Here is a 19,926-nt window from a genome sequence, read left to right as displayed (position 1 = left end):
AGCTTGCATTGATCGTGACTTGAATCCTGTCGGTCCAAGACGACCAAGGTCTTTTCCCTTATTTTTCTTCGCATCACTCACTTTTATTTTCCGATATTGTTCCTCGGTCAAGCCATCAGGTACGTACCCGGCGTTCACTGTTACAGACGACAGAGGGTTCCGTGTACGAGCCGGAGCAATGAAGGCCGACGCGTTCAACACTGTCACAAATGCCAGCAGAGCGAGAAATAATTTGTGCGCCATGATACTATACGATGGTGTTTTGTTTGTTCTGCTATTGCAAGTCGGTTAGATTATTTTTGTGATGTAAGCCTGAAAAATATATTCAAACGCCGATGGGTTCGGAATGGAGATGAGATTTCACCGACAAAGGCTATTCTCGTTCTGGTTCCGGTTCACGATTCATTGGGTACGCGAAAGATTTGGAGTCGTCAGGGGCGTGCCGCAAAAGCAAAATGTCAGTCTCTAGTAAAAAACTTTTGGTCATTTTCAATGTTTTCGTTAAACATATAAAATGTCAGAAACCAAGCTGGCGTTCTGGTTGCCCGTTACGGTTATTTTTGCGAAAAAAATTAGAGTCGGATTTCTAAAACGACTCTAAATTTAGAGTCGGATTTTGAAAACGACTCAGATTTAGAGTCGGATTTCGAAAACGACTCTATTTAGAGTCGGATTTTGAAAACGACTCTAATTTAGAGTCGGATTTCGAAAACGACTCAGATTTAGAGTCGGATTTCGAAAACGACTCTAAATTTAGAGTCGGATTAAGGGTCGGATTTCAAATCCGACTCCAATTTTGGAGAGAAACTTGCATTCACAAGGTTCATCAGACTGATCTACACTTATAGATCCGTTTTCCTTTCTCTGATCAAATTCATTTCTGCTTCATGTCGACTCCATCTTGGTTGCTTGTAGGTCTTTCTACATTTTGATACCGCCACGCAAAATCCACAAGCTGTAGCGTGAATTGACTGCTCATTCACACAGCCGACATCCTCCTCAGACTTGCTGTAGCAGAACAAGAGCTTTTCTCTTATGTCTGTTGATATTAAAGATAAGAAAATAATTGAAGTGGAATGGACAGCAGTGAGAGGGCTTCTCAAGAACGCCTTGTTAGCTGAAGAGATTCCGTGTTCATCAATAGAAATGCGACCAAAGGAAGTCTTCAAAAAGTATGAGCACAGTCCGATATTTGATGGCATCCCCTACGGTGACACATTTATTCGAATGCTACGAATGCTTCGCAAGAAACAAGCTAATGGAGATTTGGCAAACGAGACTAAACCCAAGGCAATAGAGTGGAGGAAATCAGCAGCCAAACAAGTCTTGAAGGGACACTTCCGCGAGGGGAAAATTTCACCAAACTATCAAGATGCTCAAGAAGTGTGGACAGAGCATTGCAAGGATACCGATGCCTTCAAACGGATGCAGTGTGATGATACATTTTTTCGGCGTCTTAAAACTGTGCGAGATGACTACTTGAAAAAAGTAGAAAGATGCCAAATGGACCTAGAAGCGTTCACTATTGCAAAAAAGAATCATCCAACACCCAAGAAAAATTCCCGTGGGGAGCCACAGTGGAACGGATCTATTGCTCAGAATCTTTTGAAGGAAGCGGTCAAATTAGGCCATCATTTAGAGGTGACACCACGAGATCTTTGGATTAAAAAGAAGGAATACCAAGTTTATTCGCTTCAAACCTTTCGTGATCACATCTATCAAGAACAGCGGCTTCTAAAATTCCAGCACTATGTTGGTTCATTGAAAAAAAAGAAGCTTAGTGAATTACAATACTAGATTTACAGTTTAGAGCAGTGATAATACATTTAACATGCAAATAATTGATGCTGGCTTGCTAGAGTAATGAATGACTAGGAATTCAAGAGTCGTCTCCAAACTTTTATACTAGTTCCATGAAACTTCTTTTCTAGATGTCAAACAAGGGAGAACCCATCTCCATTTTGTACTGAACCAGAACAGCAACAGCTTCAAAGCACATCTGGAGCTTCTCCCTAGCAGTAACCTTTTCAGTTAATATCAAGTCAAGTGCCCCAAATTAATAGTAACTGATTGAATACAAAGGGTAAAAATTAAGTTTGTGAAAATTTCTCTCCGAAGCCACATAACGTTTGCATGGGACATCAATATTTCGATTTCATGTCAAAGTCGGATTTTGAAAGCGCCTCTTATTGACCAGATCCATCCTTCCTCCTCGCGCTTTCCGCTAGCGCAGTATCCACTTTAAATAAGAAGTGCCTTGGTCCGACAGCATCAAAGAATCAAAAGACAACGGGTCTCATAGAGCGATTCACTGCAACATCGGTTTGCACTGCGTCGACGCTGACAGCGAAGCCGGATGCGTCGACCCCAAACACAAGGAAATTACCCGCAATTACTTTACCAAGTACGACTACGATTTCCAGCAAGTCGACAGTACAAAGTGATGCGCAGGTTTGTCCTTCATGTCTCCACAAGAATGTAGTCTTTGACAACGGGAACCTGATTCCATCCGTTCCCGGGACCCGGTCCCTACGCTCCTCTCATTTCCACCTATGCAGGAGCAATTATTCCCAAGCTTTGTGATGTTGAACTAAGCGAGATGTGCGTTTCCAAGCCGTATCGTAGGCCTTCGCAACCGTAAGACTCCTCCGAAGACAATGAAGACAACTCTCTTCTTCTGGGAGAAGACAACTATGAAATTCAAGAAAGGGCAATTCAAGGCTTGCGGATGCAGGTATTGTCACGTCCCCGGCTCCAGTTTGCCAGTCCTCCCGAACAAAAAAACGTAGGTGGATCTACGTTGGACGAGGCCGATTGGGAGACTCTTTGAACGCGTCCTTGTCACTGTTCCGCCGCGTACTTCCTCGTTGGAAGCGCAATGGCAGCAAACGTAGTGAAGCATTTTCCGAAGAGCAGGCCGTTATCGATCCAATTGAAGGGCAACGGGCAGAAGACAATAGAGAGGCTGAAAACGCTTCGTTCTTGAAAAAATTGACATTTCGAGCTTTGCAAGCATCTAAACGCGAAGAAAACAACAACTGGGACGACATCGTACCAGTTGCTCCACTTTTAAAAACAGGATTTTCGAGTCATCTCCTTCATGGGTCCACTTCGTCGTCAACCCACCGATGACGCCATTGACCAATTAGGAAGCAGCAAAGTGCGATCCGTCTCCTAGCCGGCCCGGCCCATATTCTTACGTACAAAAGACTGATAGGCAATCAACGATAATATCACAGCAACTGGTTGTGGGCGACCTAACGGATCAGCGCGGTCGAGTCACCATGCCACCTACCGGTATGTATCCGCAGAACCGGCCACCCAAATCACCCAGCAAGAAAACAAACGAAGTCTTCCGCGTGGTAAGGATTTTCAGTGTTCATGTAAGTCGGATTTCGATTTAGAGTCGGATTTTGAAAACGTCCCTAATTTACAGTTAGAGTCGGATTTCGATTTAGAGTCGGATTTTGAAAACGACTCTAATTTAGAGTCGGATTTCGAAAACGACTCTATTTAGAGTCGGATTTTGAAAACGACTCTAATTTAGAGTCGGATTTCGAAAGCGACTCTAAATTTAGAGTCGGATTTCGAAATCGATTCTAATTTAGAGTCGGATTTCGAAAACGACTCTAATTTTTTTCTGCAAAATTCTCAACGGATATTGGAAACGCCAGCCGGATACGATCATAATTACAACCGAGCCCCTTTAAATACATAATGACTGGTCGTTATTTTTCGGGACTCATATTCAAGGCTTTGCGGCACGCCCCAGTCAATACGTTTACAAATTGGGCACCGCGATTTTTTGAAGTAGATCTGACAGTGATATACCATACTGGTCTCGCCGTCAGTACAGGAGAGTGTTTTTTGAGCGGGAATAGGTAGCATCAAGACCATGTGCTGAAAGTGATCCATGGAATCCAGCTACCCTCACGAAAAAAATCGCATGATCTTACATTTCTACAGGAATGATTGATAGGACTTACATTTAAAAAATGAAGCGTGTACATAAAAGTCAATTGATTATTCCACTCCTGGCCCGCGTTTGTTACTGACTGTGAAACAATCCATGTTTTGGATGGACTACACTAGGTTGTGCTTTTGCGGCCAGATCCAAGCCGGAGTTAGTGAATTTCCTCTCTCTCTCTGGGAGCAGCATTCGGCCTTTGATTGTAAATACGGCCCAGCCCATTTTAGAGATATGACGTTTTTCACTGTCAGACAGTAACATATGATGAAAGTAACGCCACTCAAAACATCGCAGATCTCATCGAAGGCGATCGACACGTGCATTGGAAGGAATGCTCCTCCAGCTACTAGTTGACAGTGAATGAGGTATTTGACGTTTAAAAGAGGGACCAGTATGAATTTGCTGGTTTTGTTAGTGGTGACGAGTGAGGTCCTGAAATCAACGTATAATGTGATTTTGTTTTTTTATCTCTTCATATGCCCTTTCCTTTCTCTGATCTACTCACAGTCGAGATGGACTGTTTTCCTTCGCAAGCTTCTTTTTCAGCAAATCCGATTGCAAGATCATCCCCATCAGAGGATTGACCGGCGGTCGGAAAGATTTTTCCTCTTCCTTTTGAATACCTTCCATAATCTCCTGGGTTTTCGGCACATGAACACGTTCAATAGCTGAACGCAAATCGATTTCGATGGCCTCGATGAGCTGACCAATGTTTTCGATGTGACTTGAACCAACCATTGACGGCTGTACTTTCGCATTTTTTGTCACTTCTTTCGATAGAAGCGCGCTGATATCAAATTTAGTTGTGGCCTTTGCATTTGTTTCGGGTTCTATAGCCATCATGATAGTAGACTCAACTCGGTAGTTGCACATGTTTTCTTCCGGTGTGTCGACATGGACCAAGTGCATGCTATTCCAGGATCCTGAACTGCACTTTTTCTGTATCCCAAAGAAGCCCTGGAATGAGCCCTTGTCAGTCGGAAAGAGATACACGCTACCTATTGAATCGTGTCCATAGTACAAATTCTTGTAGGCGTCCCATACATGATTCATCTTGGTCTCGAATAGTCGAATTTCGTCAGAGTCAGTGGGATCGGGCTCCCCTCCGGGATAAAGATTGTTCGTCCAAGGAGATCGATATTTCTCGCCAACTTTGTTAGATTGGCAGAGCAAGAAAGGCTTTTCGCCTTCTTCTGCCAACTCTAATACTCGAAAAGGAATTTGGTGTCTCTTCAACAAAGCTTCGGTAGCATCTAGATTGGTCGACATCGACTGTTTCAGTCCCTGAATATTCTGTCGAAGTACAACGAATTGAAATAGATGAAAAACTAGCAGCAATAGGAAAGTAACGCCAGGGGGCAGCGCGATCCCTCCTTACGCATACCTTTTCCAAATCAGCGGGAGGTGCTCTGTGTAGAATATTATTGAACGGCTCCATCATCCTTTCTTCGGGGCGTCTCCAAGCGTTTCTTCAATGAGAGGACTTGCTGCTTCTCTGAATAGTCTCACGTTCTCAATAAGTTCGACACTTTCAGAAACGAGCCACGAGCTAAAAGGACAAAGCAAGGCGTCGTCGCGTATGTCCCGATTCCGGTTGAATGACTGCTTCGTATGTGATGCGCAGCTGAAAGACTTCGATATTGCTGTCGCTGTCGTATCATTCTCGTTTTTGAGGTCCAAAATAGCTTTTCTAGTACTAGAAAGACACTGACGATGGTAAGATTTGCAGATGAAAATGACCCCCAGATGTGAAAAAAGCCCGCGGAAGGGGGTGGACACTTGATGACGCATGAAATGTGATAAATCTAAGTATTTGATGGAAAACAGATTTCGCAATAACAGTAAGGCATTTCCAACCAATTTTCCACAGCTGCAAGATTAACAAACAAGCCTTGTACATTCACACTAAATCATGGGATTACACACAAATGTGTTTGACTGTAGATGTTCGACGCAATCGTACCTATATCTACTAGATATCTTCTTCTAGCGCGCTTTTCAAAGCGTCTGCAATTGTTGGGTGTTGAAACTCAAAACCACTCTGAGACAATTTTCCAGGAAGGGCCTTGACTCCACCGAGAAGCATTTCTTCTCCCATTTCTCCAAACAATAGTGAAACTGCAAAAGCCGGAAAAGGCAAAATAGTTGGGCGGCCCATCGCTTTTCCGAGTGCTTTGGTGAACTCGGAATTCGTGCAAGGATTTGGTGCAGAAAAATTGACGGGGCCTTGCAAAGAGGGCGTCTCCAACGTAAACACGATAGCACGTGCCAAATCTCGGGCAGATATGTAGCTAAAGTTCTGCTTACCAGAGCCGACATTGCCACCGCCACCAAGATAGAAAACAGGAAAAAGCTTCCCAAGCGCTCCTCCCTTTTTGGATAGAACAACTCCAAACCGCATATTCACAACACGGTTTTTTCCCACCTTCGCGTTTTCGCTTGCAGCCTCCCACTGACGAGAAACATCGGCCAAAAAGCCGTTTGAGCCACTAATATCGGCGGTTTCGTCAACCGCCTCGCGTTCGTCTCCAATGAAATTGTCTCCATAGACTCCGATTCCGGATGCAACCAAGAACAACTGGGGTTTGGACGTTGATGCCACAGCTTGGGCTAAGGCTCTTGTGGGAACTAGTCTAGACTGCATAATTGCAATCTTCTTCTCCTCGCTCCAGGCCTGAATACCCAGGAACCCAAGCGGCCCAGAACCTGTGGCTACGTTTTCGCCTGCAAGGTGCACAATGGAGTCCATCTCCGCTATAGCAGCAGGATCAATAACCTCTTCCGGAGAGGCTCCATCCGGATTCCATGTGAGTGACAGACTCGTTTGGTCGGCTCCCAAATCCTTCGACTCGGGCGCGCTCCCTCTTGTCAAGCGAACAATGCGGATCGGCTTTCCGTTTATACTTTCTCGTTTGCTGAGCTCATCCTGTAACGCTGTACCAACCAAGCCCCCAGCGCCGGTGATACCAACGGTAAAGTATTTGGAAGAGGATGAAGGGTTTTCTGCTGTCATTCCAGAGAAAAACGTTTTCTGCAAGTCGTCTAGGAACGATGCCGGCAGCTTGGAAGTTCGTCGAGTGTATCGAGGTGCTCCTTGAAAAGCGCTTGCAATTGAACGGGAACAGAAAACAAGCAGCATAGTACGAAAACTGCTATGCATACTAATTTACTTTCCTTCAAGTCTCAATCGCAGCAGCGTAGGACCGGTTGGTTGCTTTCGACAGTGAATATTCCTGAAGGGGTTGAAAAGAAATGTTTCTCATTCCTGGGAAGCAAGAAAACTGACTGACTACGACTTCTCTTATTGGATTGTTGAGTGGTACGCACGCGCATTTACAGTACCATTCTTCGACGGCGACGACTAACAGTGACAGTGTGTCTGTGTCCAGCTGAGTAGCGACCCTAGGTAATGGACTGAAACAATCACAGGGTTCTACATGAGTTCGTCGTGCAAACGTCCATCCACGTCAAAAGAAACACCAAACAAGCTCACGCCAACAGCAAAGGACGATGGTGAATACTTATATGCAGAGCTTTTGAGCTTACAGGATGTTGCACTAGTGTGACGCTGGCCACTACTAACTAAAACAAGCTTGGCCCAAATGTCTCTGCTGTCCACGATTTATTGACAGGTGACTGAGGATTTTTTGTGATTTTGCGAAAGAATGAGAGTGCCACCGATCAACCGGCTTACAACTTGGCTTTTTGTGCTGCTGATGGCGACCACTGTACCTCACATGACATCGTCATTTATCCTGAAGCCCTTGGAATTCCGTGTTTTAAAATCCTATGTTCAAGGAACAACTGCTCGTATGTGCGCTACTAAGAGCCAAAGGATTATAGCGCCGGGACTTCACGAAGCTGAAATGGAAGTCAAGAAAAGTAGATTCATTGGGTACGCAACCCACGTGGACTCGTGGCCAGACGCTCAACGAGTACTCCAAGATATAAAAAACAAACATCCCAAGGCACGGCACTGGTGTATAGGCTACCAGGGTGGTGCCGATCCTGTGAACGAGCGATCCTCTGATGATGGCGAACCGTCCGGAACGGCCGGGGCTCCGATTATTGCGGCGATTCGGGCCGAGGCTTTGTCGGATACGCTCTGTGTCGTTGTACGATACTTTGGAGGTATAAAGTTGGGGACTGGTGGCCTGATCCGAGCATACGGCGGTGCAGCTCGGCTTGTTTTAAAGGATGCTCCAGTCATTATATGTCTCCCAAGATCCTCCGTGACCCTTACAGTGGATGCTTCCTACGTCGGGGTTATATACGATACGATTGGCAAGGTCGGTGGTGCTGTCATTGAAGAAGCGTATGGCGCAGATGGGAGTTTGACTGTGACACTTACATGCGAAACAAACCAAGTTGACAGATTTGAAAGTGGGTTGAAGGATGCTACGAGTGGAATCGTTTCTTTCCATTGTCGATCGTAGATGTAGTTGACGAGATACAATAAAGAGCGATCAATATATCTCTGCAAGTCAAATTAAGGACCAAAATGAGGATCTTGTACTATCTAGCGCTTAAAAAGCATGTCACCGTAGTTGTTGAAGAGAATGTCCTGGGCGTAGATTCCTGCGATGGCAAGCATAGCAAGTCGTCCGTTGTTCAGCTCCTTGTTTTGGTAGTCCACCCATCCTTCGTCGCTGTTGTCAGCCCAGTACGATGCTCCGAGAACATCACCAGGGACGTACCCGGGACGCTTCTTAATCTGTTCCGTTAGCCACTCTACGGCACCGCAGCCAAGGATGAACTGCAACCAAGCGACGAACGGAAGCTGCCGGGCAGCCTCAAGAGGATCACTGGAAAGCTCACTGTTAAAGGCGGGATGGGTACCTCCAGCAGTGATGAACCATCCCAAACAAGCAGCCATAGCAACGCGACCATGCTTCAATTCGGATTCACGGTAGTAACCCATTGTTTCATCATTCTTGTCTTTGGACAGACCGAGGGGATCAAAAAACCCAACAGGGGCGGTTATTCCGACGACGGTTTCGTCCTTCCAGGCGGAAAGAGACGAAGATCCACGATGAATTTGGGAAGCCGGTGCAAAGGCAGCGGCAGAGCCGACGATAGCGAAAAGACTAGCGATCTTCATGGTCAAAAAGGATACCAAAGTGACGTGATATGTGCCAGTGCAGCTGTTACTGCAGTTCACGTTGATCCAAAGGATGGCTGTAGCTTGCCCTGCCAGCATCCCCGTTCAATTTTGTACCGACGGTGTGACGTGCGCATCCTAGGAAAAGATTTGAGATCAACTTCCGGGTCTGTTTTGGGAACTAAAAGACCAATATCAAAAGTCAATAGGGATGAGGGAAGTTTTGAAATCTGAATTTACAGTTACTTTGTCATATTGGCACCGGAAACTTGGCTGCACGGTCAAAAAGGGACCGTTGACGTCCCCTTCCCCATGCAGCACCATGCACCCGTGCTCCAAGGATAGGACGATAGCTATTTACATTAGATTTCGGTAGCCCATTCACAGTCAATAATAAATACTCAAGAAAAGGCACACTCACTATCAGTTGGCACGACAAAGGCACTGCTCACAATTCAATTGTCATCGCAGTATGGATGCACCACCAGAATGGGACCTATTGCTTTCTGCGGCACAGAAGAATCAACCAGACCGGATTAAGGAGATGGTCAGATCCGGCGTCAGCGCTTCCCACGCCAATGGTGTGGGTCAAACCGCCCTTCATGTAGCAGCACTTTGGGGGAACGGTACGTGACATAGACCAGCGACGAAATTTGAAGGGATTGGTCTCCTCCTAGGTATTTTACTGACTGGCGCGACTGTTCTTCGGAATTCCGAAGTGAGTGCTGTTCAGGCCCTTCTTGAATCTGGTGCAAACGTACATTCACAAAATAATTTGACGGGAGGAACGCCTTTGCACATGGTTTTGCAGTCTCGAAAAGCTGCTGGAAAAAAAATGGAAGAAACTGTAGAGTTGCTGCTCGATTTTGGTGCTGATCCAAGTCAGACAGATCACTTTGGAAAGCTTCCTGTCGACTACCTCATTGAGCACCAGCCCGTAAGCCAATTGGTTGCAAAGCTACAACCGAAGGCTCCAGAGATATTTCTTGCGATAGGAAACAGAGATGTTGCGCAAGTGAAAGCGTTGCTGGCATCAAAACAAGAAGGCATTGTAACATTGGAATACAAACATCAGACGCCTCTTTCGTTTGCAGTGACTGAAACAGCCGGCTCAAATGGTACTAGAAGTGAGGATGAAGCTATTCTGAGAATCATAAAGTCGTTACTGCACGAAAAAGCCGATCCCAATTACGCACGAACAGATCTCGAGGATTCATTCGATCCTCCACTTGTTCAAATTCTTCGTGGATTGCGAGAATGCTACAATTCGGATGGACAGTCGTCACTTCTGGAGAGCGTAGCCTCAGAACTGATTTCTGGTGGTGCCAAAATCGATTCTGACGTAACGGCCATGCTACACAATTCCGCTCGCCGAAATGAATTAAGGATGGTTAAGTTCTTAATCGAACGTTTAGGACTGAATCCCAATGTTCCGAATCGACAGGGCATGACAGCGCTGCAATTCGCTAGTCGTTCAGGTCAAATGGATGTGCTCAAGTATTTAACAGGCCTTAGTGCAATTGATATTAAAGTCAAGGATCACCAAGGCCAAACCGCTCTCTCGGCAGCGCAAGCCAATGGGAAAACTGAAGCAGCGATGCTTCTCCTGAAAGCAGCAGCGGAAGGAAGCTGAATAGGAAAGCAGTGTTAGAAGAGGTTTCTGAATTTAGACAACAGCAGATGATTAATTTAGATAGGAAAAGTTGTATATAATAAGCGACGAAACCGTTTCAAACCAGAGTTTTCTCTTGTACAAAGTAAAAAAATGATTATTTCTGCTCTGTGGCTGATTCCATGGCATCCGCGTCTACAATCCACATCAAACTATTTTCCGTTTGTTCGGAATCAGGACGAACCATTGCGCATGGATATGGCGCTGGAGATGATAATGTTACTTTGTAAAGATTTCCGTGTTGGACGGAGTAGCTTGCATCAGCCGGAGAAATGTCGCTAAATACATCCCGCACAACAGCACTCTTCGAACGTCCTGCCCCGCAGAAAATGACGTGTCTAGTGTGCTTATTCAAAACTGGCAATGTCAAGGTGATTCGGTGAGGGGGTGGCTTCGGAGAGTCTTCGATTGCGGCAACCATTTTGTTCTGCTCGGTGAGCAATACATGATTTGGAAACAATGAACAAGTGTGACCGTCGGGACCGAATCCTAGAACCGCCAGATCCAGCTGTCCACCCGATATTGATAGAACTTCTTCAATCTGTTCTTGATAATCTGATGCAACGGCATCAGTAGATTCTTCCAACTTTCTCGTATTTATGGCATGTACTTGATCTGACGGAACAGAAACTTGGTTGAGAAAGTCGTTTTCAAGTGCGCCCATGTTGCTGTCAGGATGAGACTTTGGTACGCAGCGCTCATCCGCTAGAATGATATGCCAACTCTCAAACTTCGGATCATTCCCGGCAGCTTCGAAGACGTCTTTTACCGACGATAGAAACGACGGCAGGGATCCACCTGACAGTGCTATTGTGAATGTGCCACGTTGTACCAAAGCTTCCTGACAGACTTTCATTATGGCAGAATTTAAATGATAAGGCAACTCTGACTTGGTCGAGGCGACGACAAGTGAAGCGGAGTAAACCATGATGCTTTAGTCGGAGTCAAGAGTTTGACAGCAGTTGCTTGGTAAGTTGATAGCTTTCCCAGAAGATCTCCGTCTATTATGACGATTTCGATCGAGTGGAAGCAAAACTTTCTGCGGAATCAAATTGCGTACATGTAGACGCAGAAGCGTGCAAACGAACAAACAGTAATTGTAAACATGACCAAATAAATAAACTTTCAAAACTAATATTTAAATTTGATTTTGATATAGCTACATGCATTGACAATAATGTAAAAGGCTACTCTAGAACGACATTCGATCGTTTTTGTCGTCGTCTTCATTGCTACCGTGAAGCGCAACACAACCCTCGTTCAAGCTGTCTCAAAGTTCGAGGGTATCACTGTTGATACGTGTATTGGGCCCGATCAATCTTCCCATATCCTTTGTGATACAAAAGACAAGCCTGATAGTATTCGAGCGTATTTCACAGATACATATAAATAGAGAACGTCAGCAGGGCGTTCTTATCTATCTGTTTAAATTTTAAACAAGACATCGCCCTATTCGAAACAGGCAATAGCGAGTCAGCCGATTCGTACAATTGTCATAGCGATTCTCAATCGACTCATAAATCGAATTACTGCATGTTCATCCATTTCCATCATTCGCATTCTAGCGTTTGTAGAGCTCATCAATAGAACTAATACGAAAGTCAACTTCACCACGTTATCACCTAACAACTACGACACCTCGTTACCACTACCATTTCCTGCCACTGCAGGTTCTAGTCTAACTTGTACGGCCAATAAAACACTTTAAAAAGATCCGATCAGTTTCCCTGAACCAACAACAACATGACCAGCAAATCAACTCCCAAGGAACTCATCGAGTCGTTTCCGCATAGCAAGCTCACGCCCATTGCTACTGCAACGACCGAACCTGACTACATGTCGCTCCATCAGCTGCAGTGGGAAATCAACAACAACGCTGAGTCAATAGCATCCGTTCTTGGAGACGGCCAACATGGTCACCTTTTCCTCGTTGTTCCTGAAGCCGAATACCTTGCAGTGACAGACGACATTCCCTGCATTCCTCCAATGAAACCCCCCATGGACCCGGACCATGCTGCCAATGCCACGGCTCCTCAAATCCTTGAGGCCAATTGTCAAAACGACAATTGTCAAAAAATCTACGAGTTGTATCACAACGCCAACCAAGCCTTCCGCAACCAACTCATTGAAGCTGTTCCAATCGTGTACATTGAATCTCTCAGTCATCCCATGCGTGGTTTCAGTAAGGTTTCTCCTCTTGCAATCCTCTCTCACCTCAGGGACGCATTCGGAAAAATTCAATTGGCCGATCTCATTGCTAACGAAGCTCGCATGAAAGCCGGTTGGTATCCTCCCATGCCCATCCAGCAACTCTTTCTGCAATTTGAAAAGGGCCATCAATTTCTTATCGCTTCAGGCGAAGTCGTCGACGAACGTGCAATTGCGCGCATTGGATACCAGATCATTGAAAAAACCGGCCTCTTTGAACTAGCATCTCGCGAATGGCGCTACAAGGAAGAAGCCGACAAAACAATGGCAAACTTCAAAAAACACTTTTAGAGCTCAATCAATTATCACTGGCAATTCCTTACTGTGATACAGATTGAGTATAACGAATTCCTTTGAGGAAATTCACTATTCCGTCCTCAAGAAGGCCGCAAAATCACTGATCCGGCCAAAACCAAGATCTCCTATCTTTACTGTAAAAGTAACTAACAGAACTGGGTCCTGAATAGTTACCAAACTGTAAGTGGTGCCTATTTAGCCTTTGACTGGCTTCTGCCCGCCATTAATGCGAATTTTCATAAATTTGTCAAACATCGAAAGCAACCTTTTTGAAAGCAACCGAAGCGGGCATTCTATATACCAATGGTGCCACAGGGCGACCGCAGCCGAGGGGCGGGGAATTTTCTTTCCGCCAGTTGTGTTGCATTGGCCAATGGTGGTTGTCGTCGTTTTTCCATTTGGCGAACCCCAAGAAGTTCTTTTGAGCCTCCATACTCTCATTGCAGAATGAGCCGTCGACAGAAACATAGGCATTGGGACAAGAAAACTTTTTGGTTGCGCAGTAAATCCCCATCCCATGATAAGGTCAGCTCTGGACGCAATTAGTGCAGGTGAGTTGCTTCCGGGCCGTTGTCGCTCAAAAAATGGTATGAGGAAAACACAAAACTGGGTAACTTCACGCAAAATCTTCCACGCAAAATTGAAACGAATTGATTGCAGGGTCAACTCTCCGCTCTTTCCCTACCCTCCGTCGTCCTTTATCTAGCTTTTTAGATGTAACGAACTGTACTGTGCTGCACTCCTGACCAGAATCCATGCGTCATTTTCTCATTTTTACGAAAGGTTAGTCCTAGTCTGACTGTGAGCAGATAATGGAAAAAGAGGGGTTAAATATGTGTGCATGAGACTTGTTGACCAACCGAATGCTCTAACGCGTTACATCACTACCGAAAAGGTCCAATACCTCGTGAAACAATAATGTACTCGATTTGTCGATTGACCCCACAGAATCTGGCGGTCTTAGCTTCAGCAACTTGATAAGTGTCTCATCCATCGTAATTCATCAGCATCTCGCCAATCAAGTAGCGGTCGTCTCGTGCCATTTGGTGGGCGGCTTCAAGCCAATTCGAAAACTGTATCCTCCAAGTTCGTGAAACTCCCTCGGCGCACAGAAGCCCCAATGCTATTCGGCCAAAGGTAGCAACAGTGACCTGGTCTAGTCCAAAAGTTCTGACAATTAGCATCATAAAAATGCAGTATGGAACTACAACTCTTGCTAGAGCAGTGATAACAGGAGTGGCAACGTCGTCGACTAGCGTATTCAGATCCACCTGGTCAAATTCCCAGGTTAAGACAACCTTTCTCCAACACTTGGTAAACCGAGATACGCGCCCTTCCTTTCCTTGCCAAGCCCACCGTAAACTATTCTGGACATTGCCTTCGTTATCGTCGACATCGCCAGCAGCTCCCATTAGACCTTTCCAAAACTTTTTGGTAAATGCTTCAGCAATACAGAGCCGCGCCCACGCAAATAACAAAACAAATCCGGTTGCCCAATACGATGAGAAAAGCGAGAGTGCGATCCACTCCTGTGTTCCAGCAAAGAAAGGAGGCAATTTCACAAGGAGAGCATGATAGATAAAGCCAAGTAGGACAGGTGCAAGACCGAAACATGTAATAGCTGTGACAAGCAAAAGTCTTGCTTTGGCAGAGGGCGGGCGTCTATAAGACCGCAGCCATGAGAAGAGCCTCTGCATCAGAGAGTTCTCTCCAGAGAGACTCCATCGTCCAATACATCGTGCCACAGGGAAAAAGATAAGACAGCCGACAACGAAAGCCAAAGGGTCATGAACGTAGGCTTGAGGTACTTGGAGTATATGATACAGAGTTCGGCCAAAAGCCAACGGGCATATAAGCGAAATGCAAATGAAACAAGTGGTCGACAGCCACGCTGAGAAGAACATGAAAATGAGTTTAACCCATACGGCCCAATAGGATACTGATGCTTTATGTCGACCGAAAAAATCCACTCGATGCGCAATAGCTTCTTCAACGACGGATTTCTTCTCCCGTCCCCAGGCCCAGCGTCCTTGAACATCAGCTCCTCCTGCGCCAAGATCATCCCACCCTTCTGGTGGACGTGCAATGGGCGTGCCTCGTTCTTCTTTCCAGATTTCAATCAAGGGAGTACCGTCGAGCGAGAGAATTCGTTGAAGACGATACTTTCCAATCGTTGTCGGCATGAGAACGGAACGACTGCGCAGCAATCTACCAGGAAGAACATCCGGAAGCCGAACATAGTCTTTAGATGCCAGAACACGTTGTCCATTAGCTTTGGACTGACCTATATTGACTCGTGGAATGTCGCTCTTCAGAAAAGTTGCTACGCTTTCATCCAGAAGTTTCTCTCTCTCATTCTCGTTTTTTGCCAGCTTGGACCAAAAAGGCGAGACAGCTTCATGCTCGAATATTGGAAGCACTCCAACATACTCAAAGCAATCTACGCGCATGGGAATCAGGGAGTCTGTCAACCCCACAAGCCTCGATATAAATTTGAGCCAGTAATGCTGAATTTCACCGATTGAGTTCTTGTGCTTTTCGAGAAGTGCCAGCATGCAAAGATGGAATGTAAGTAGCTCCAGAGGAACCTGAAGCTCTGGCATTATAGGGTACCAGAACTTGAGTTGTGCCATTGATAGGTCTGCGCTAACGCCACTTGCCATGATTGCCTGAATTGGGAGATATATGTACATAGCAAGTAGCACCACGTAGATGACAAGGGAAAGCACCATTCGTTTCATATGCGTAATGATGCTTTCATTCATTAAGTTACCAAGAAGATCTGGTTGGGGCTCTTGTGGCCGAATCGTCTGCGCTAGTAGTTCAGGATGTACTACTTCCCTAAGCTGAAGGACAGATACCGTCACTAGAAGCATGAAGGTTATGCCCACGACCCAATGAAGCAAGAGAAAAGAGAATAAGTCTTTCCCAGCGTAAGCGATTCTTTCCTCGAACGAGCTTCCTAAGATTGGGAGCGAAGAAACATCCAAGCATAGACCCAACCAAATAGGTAGCAAAAACATCTTCATGAACAAAAGTACGCCGACCTTCGTAATTGCCAAAGTCGCATCGAGAGTCGTGGTAAGGAAAACGTGAATGGCAACATTGTCATCTACCATGTTCATTTGTTCAGGACCCATGCGCATGATTCGATTCATCTCCTCAAACCCTTCTTGGAGTTCACGCAAGGGTACTGGGTTGTCAGCACGCCCGCTCCGAAGAGCTCGAATCTTTTGAGACGCTAACCACAGAAAGCGAATGAGAACAACCATACCAGCGCACGAAGCATAGCCCAAGAGTACCAAAAAAAGATCGTGCAATCGAAATGTTGTATTGGCACTTGCGCTCTCAGACTCAATGGCCCTGTACGCTGTCCAAATCGACAGAGATTCATTTGCGATTTGAGTGTCATCGGGCACCGTAGCGTTGGTGACAATAGTGAAAACCATGGGTGACCATACTGTAGTATTTCTAAAGATCGTTGACGTTATGGTCCCCAGCACTTTTGGTGTAAATCCAAAAAAGCCCAAGTACACAGTGTTAAAGGCCAGCAGCCACAAAAGATTGCGAACCACCGAAGTTATTGGTCCCCGTGCACCCAACAACTCATCGAGTGCGATGTTGATATCCATATCCATCCCGTCATCCGGGTCCATGTCAAAATTGTTACGACCAAATGCCTGAGGATTTTCGTCACCGTCGTCTCGATCGTCGACAATGGGGACAGCAGGTGGATGCAACTGTGGCTCATCTCGATCGTTGTCATCATTTACGCTATCGTCGTCTTCTTCAACGTTTTCGATCCACTCGTCATCCGAAACCGTATCGTCATCATCGTCACGGTCATCGTCGTCTTGCCAACTCGATTCCGAGTCGCTTCCAGATGCGTCAAGTTCCACGTTTTCATTCGAGAACCGTTCCTCTGTTCGTGGCTGTCCTGGCGCATGTGCTTGCAGAAGTTCATGTTCGACTCGTTGAGGTACCGCTCTTCCTCGTTGCCGTCGATGTCGCTCCACAACCTGTCGCTGGAAGGCATCCCAAACGGCATTGTCAATGGCGTTTTCATCGGGAGCGGGGGCTTCCCCCACGGCTGGTTCCGGTCCTTCTTCCCCCCAGCGCGGCCTGGGCCGACCGTCAGGGTGCCATTCCACTCGCAAAAAGTCAATAAAACTCATTATTGATAAAAAGCTGACAATGATGACCCCCACAAGGACGGCCCCCGATACCATATCACCAGGAATGAGACTCCAGTCGGAGCAGCGGTCCCAGACCACCGACGGTTGATGCATCCATGCGTGGTAGACATACGCCGTAAGAAGGGGGGCTACGAGTAGCCAGAGACTGGCGGCAAATACGCAACGTATCAAGACTGGAAGCCAGCGAGAGAAAAACTGTCGCATCAAGCTCAAGACAACTTGAGAAGCGGGCAATCGCTCGGGGGCATCATTGTCGTATTGAGGAGCAAAGCGAAATTCAGTGTGACATAGCTCGCACCGGCCGTCGCCTCGCTGCACCTCAAGCCAGGATTGCAAGCAATCCTGATGCGTCAGACCGATACTCCCGGAGCATTTGCAAGGTTTAAATAAGGGTCGTCTGACGCACAAAAACAGACAAAGTGAGATCAGGGATAAGTTGGAGAGAGTGCTTCATACAAACTCGTTCGGCCAAAACCGAAAAGGCACGATTGGAAGACCAAAATATGCTCGTCTGCGGCTTAAGGTCCAGGATGGCTTGGCACGAGGATCGACAGCTGTATCAAAGTGATGCTTACCCTTCTTCCTCTGGACCGCGGCACACGCGGCACTCGTCTTCCTCTTCGTCATGGTCCTCATAATCTGATAATGCTGAGTGGCTCATATTCGAATTGTTGCGGAAAGTAGAGACCGCGCTCTTACTTAGCAACGACGCTATTCTTGCTGGATTGCTATAATTGCTGGATCAAATTACAACAGTATTACAACGTCTCTCGGATCGAGGGATCGTACACCGCAAGTTTGAACGTTGAGTATCTCGAACCTGCTGGCAACTTTTGCGGGTTCATCACAGCAGGACTGACTGTGACCGTTGCTGATGGACTCTCTACAGAATACAGAATAACCCTAGCACTCGCAGAGCTTAGACCCTGCAATACTGTAGCTTGCAAGTAGTCGGCTTTGTCGGACGGAAAGGGAGGGTGAAAGTCGACATCATTTCCCAACAGGGCGTCACCAACGGGACTCATGGAATCCGTTAGGACAGTTAAAAATGTTTATACACGGTTCCGTAGATGATGGTAAATTCTTGCTCATGTAAAGTACATGTAATGTAAATGTAAGCCCATCCCTCGCTCATCAAACATCGGACGACATTCCTTTGTGGCATTATTGTGTGTTCTGATATCTTCTTTTTCTCCAATACTCCTTCACCATGGCGAGTAATCCCGTCTTCGCCATCCTTTGGATGTTACTGCTCTTCTTTATTGCCTGGCCGGTGGCTTGGTTTTGTGCTGGTCTCTGGATTTTCTTACAGGTATGGCGATGGGGAACAAATAGAACTGCGGAAATCTACTTTTTTAGAACACTGGCTTACTTGTCGCTGTTCCTTCTCTACAACATTCCTTTTCTTTCTTGCTATTTTTTCTCCTCCGTAGCCTTTTGAATCCTGCTTCGAATTTATCAAACAAATTGATGGATTTTTGGAAAAGATCATCACTTGGCCCCGCGAGTGTGGCAAAGGTACGTGCTACACATAAGGTTTTCAATTTGCGGTGCACAAGGCTTGGTTTATATTTTCTAACTCAGTTCCGTTCCTTGGTTGCAGCTATTATGACTTGTCAGCAGGAGTTTCCGGCTCCCTTTTAAATTCTCTGTTACTCCAGTTTATATGTCCTTGTGTTTGTCTTGAAAAATGTTTTCTTCCAAACGGTCGGAAAGGATAGCTTTTACTGTTAGTGTCTCCCGTCGAAATCTATGGGCAAAATTCGTAATTTACTGTAAAATGGTACAATGATCTGCTTTGAGAGACTCTTTCGTTCAGGGAAATGTTTATCAATCACTTCGCTACGCCTTCAGAAGATTCGCTCGGCATACCATTCATTCTATCTAGATGACCGTTTGTGATTGCCGCGTTTTTACACTTAGTTCCAAGCTTCTTTTCCCTTCGTAGGCGCTAGCTAGAAACTCTGATCCAGATAATTTCGTAACGTTTGTTACTGTTAGCGAAGGAAAGCTATCAGTTGTACGATCGACGAACCGGTACATTGACGATGAGAACTTGTGCGATAAGATAGGCGACTGTACTGCAGAGCAAGGCTCTCGTTTTGTTCGGTCCATCCATGTACCGTCTTTATGTTGGTTCATTTCGTCACGCACTCTGCCTCTCCGCCACACTCTCTCACTCCGCTTGTCCGTCCTCCACCTAGTTCTCCGTCAGCTCTTTCAGAGTCAAATAAGCAACAATCTGACGCCAATATCCCACTTCTAGTAGGAGATCTCCCTGCTGTATTCGTCAAGCCTTCCCTGTCTCTCAAAGTCTGCGTTGTGCAAAACTCCCCGCAATTTGCTTGAAGGGATTTCCGTTCCTACAGTTTGATTCGGTGCTCGGTACAGACTCCGTCGACGCCGTCGAGCTTTTTCCCTCAGTTGTTGAACACCAGCCAAAATGAATAGCAACAGCGAGGATCTCGACAGTCCCCCATCT

At 46.0% G+C, this 19,926-nt stretch overlaps 9 protein-coding genes across 9 annotated transcripts; 4 read left to right on the top strand and 5 right to left on the bottom strand.

Annotated features, from left to right (window-relative positions):
* Positions 1-1,035: 1,035 nt before the first annotated feature.
* Positions 1,036-1,797, top strand: PHATRDRAFT_31888 (predicted protein; the record flags this gene model as incomplete). The annotated part of the gene is made up of 1 exon (XM_002177198.1): positions 1,036-1,797. The coding sequence occupies one exon, from the start codon at positions 1,036-1,038 to the stop codon at positions 1,795-1,797; it is 762 nt and encodes a 253-aa protein (XP_002177234.1).
* Positions 1,798-4,597: 2,800 nt separating this feature from the next.
* PHATRDRAFT_9601 (protein of f-actin capping protein) lies at positions 4,598-5,239 on the bottom strand (the record flags this gene model as incomplete). The annotated part of the gene is made up of 1 exon (XM_002176701.1): positions 4,598-5,239. A coding segment is annotated over one exon (642 nt), but the record flags the coding sequence as incomplete, so codon positions are not given.
* Positions 5,240-5,942: 703 nt separating this feature from the next.
* Positions 5,943-6,719, bottom strand: PHATRDRAFT_9246 (predicted protein; the record flags this gene model as incomplete). Its single annotated transcript, XM_002176700.1, has 1 exon — positions 5,943-6,719. One exon carries the CDS (start codon positions 6,717-6,719, stop codon positions 5,943-5,945), a length of 777 nt encoding a protein of 258 aa, XP_002176736.1.
* A 1,114-nt stretch (positions 6,720-7,833) lies between these two features.
* On the top strand, positions 7,834-8,406 carry PHATRDRAFT_8747 (predicted protein; the record flags this gene model as incomplete). The annotated part of the gene is made up of 1 exon (XM_002177197.1): positions 7,834-8,406. A coding segment is annotated over one exon (573 nt), but the record flags the coding sequence as incomplete, so codon positions are not given.
* Positions 8,407-8,428: 22 nt separating this feature from the next.
* On the bottom strand, positions 8,429-9,097 carry PHATRDRAFT_17531 (fucoxanthin chlorophyll a/c protein). Its single transcript, XM_002176699.1, has one exon. The coding sequence runs from the start codon at positions 9,069-9,071 to the stop codon at positions 8,490-8,492; it is 582 nt and encodes a 193-aa protein (XP_002176735.1). The 5' UTR covers positions 9,072-9,097; the 3' UTR covers positions 8,429-8,489.
* A 352-nt stretch (positions 9,098-9,449) lies between these two features.
* Positions 9,450-10,722, top strand: PHATRDRAFT_42800 (predicted protein). The gene is made up of 2 exons (XM_002177196.1): positions 9,450-9,697; positions 9,749-10,722. The coding sequence occupies exons 1-2, from the start codon at positions 9,544-9,546 to the stop codon at positions 10,702-10,704; spliced, it is 1,110 nt and encodes a 369-aa protein (XP_002177232.1). The 5' UTR covers positions 9,450-9,543; the 3' UTR covers positions 10,705-10,722.
* A 118-nt stretch (positions 10,723-10,840) lies between these two features.
* On the bottom strand, positions 10,841-11,671 carry PHATRDRAFT_31882 (predicted protein; the record flags this gene model as incomplete). The annotated part of the gene is made up of 1 exon (XM_002176698.1): positions 10,841-11,671. One exon carries the CDS (start codon positions 11,669-11,671, stop codon positions 10,841-10,843), a length of 831 nt encoding a protein of 276 aa, XP_002176734.1.
* Positions 11,672-12,486: 815 nt separating this feature from the next.
* On the top strand, positions 12,487-13,242 carry PHATRDRAFT_31881 (predicted protein; the record flags this gene model as incomplete). Its single annotated transcript, XM_002177195.1, has 1 exon — positions 12,487-13,242. The coding sequence occupies one exon, from the start codon at positions 12,487-12,489 to the stop codon at positions 13,240-13,242; it is 756 nt and encodes a 251-aa protein (XP_002177231.1).
* A 992-nt stretch (positions 13,243-14,234) lies between these two features.
* On the bottom strand, positions 14,235-18,469 carry PHATRDRAFT_42799 (predicted protein; the record flags this gene model as incomplete). The annotated part of the gene is made up of 3 exons (XM_002176697.1): positions 14,235-17,841; positions 18,020-18,181; positions 18,207-18,469. The coding sequence occupies 3 exons, from the start codon at positions 18,467-18,469 to the stop codon at positions 14,235-14,237; spliced, it is 4,032 nt and encodes a 1,343-aa protein (XP_002176733.1).
* Positions 18,470-19,926: the final 1,457 nt, after the last annotated feature.

The sequence above is a fragment of the Phaeodactylum tricornutum genome, chromosome 1 (genome assembly GCF_000150955.2).
Source record: "Phaeodactylum tricornutum CCAP 1055/1 chromosome 1, whole genome shotgun sequence".
Classification (NCBI taxonomy): Eukaryota; Bacillariophyta; class Bacillariophyceae; order Surirellales; family Neidiaceae; genus Phaeodactylum; species Phaeodactylum tricornutum.
This window is presented reverse-complemented; position numbering and strand designations above follow the sequence as displayed.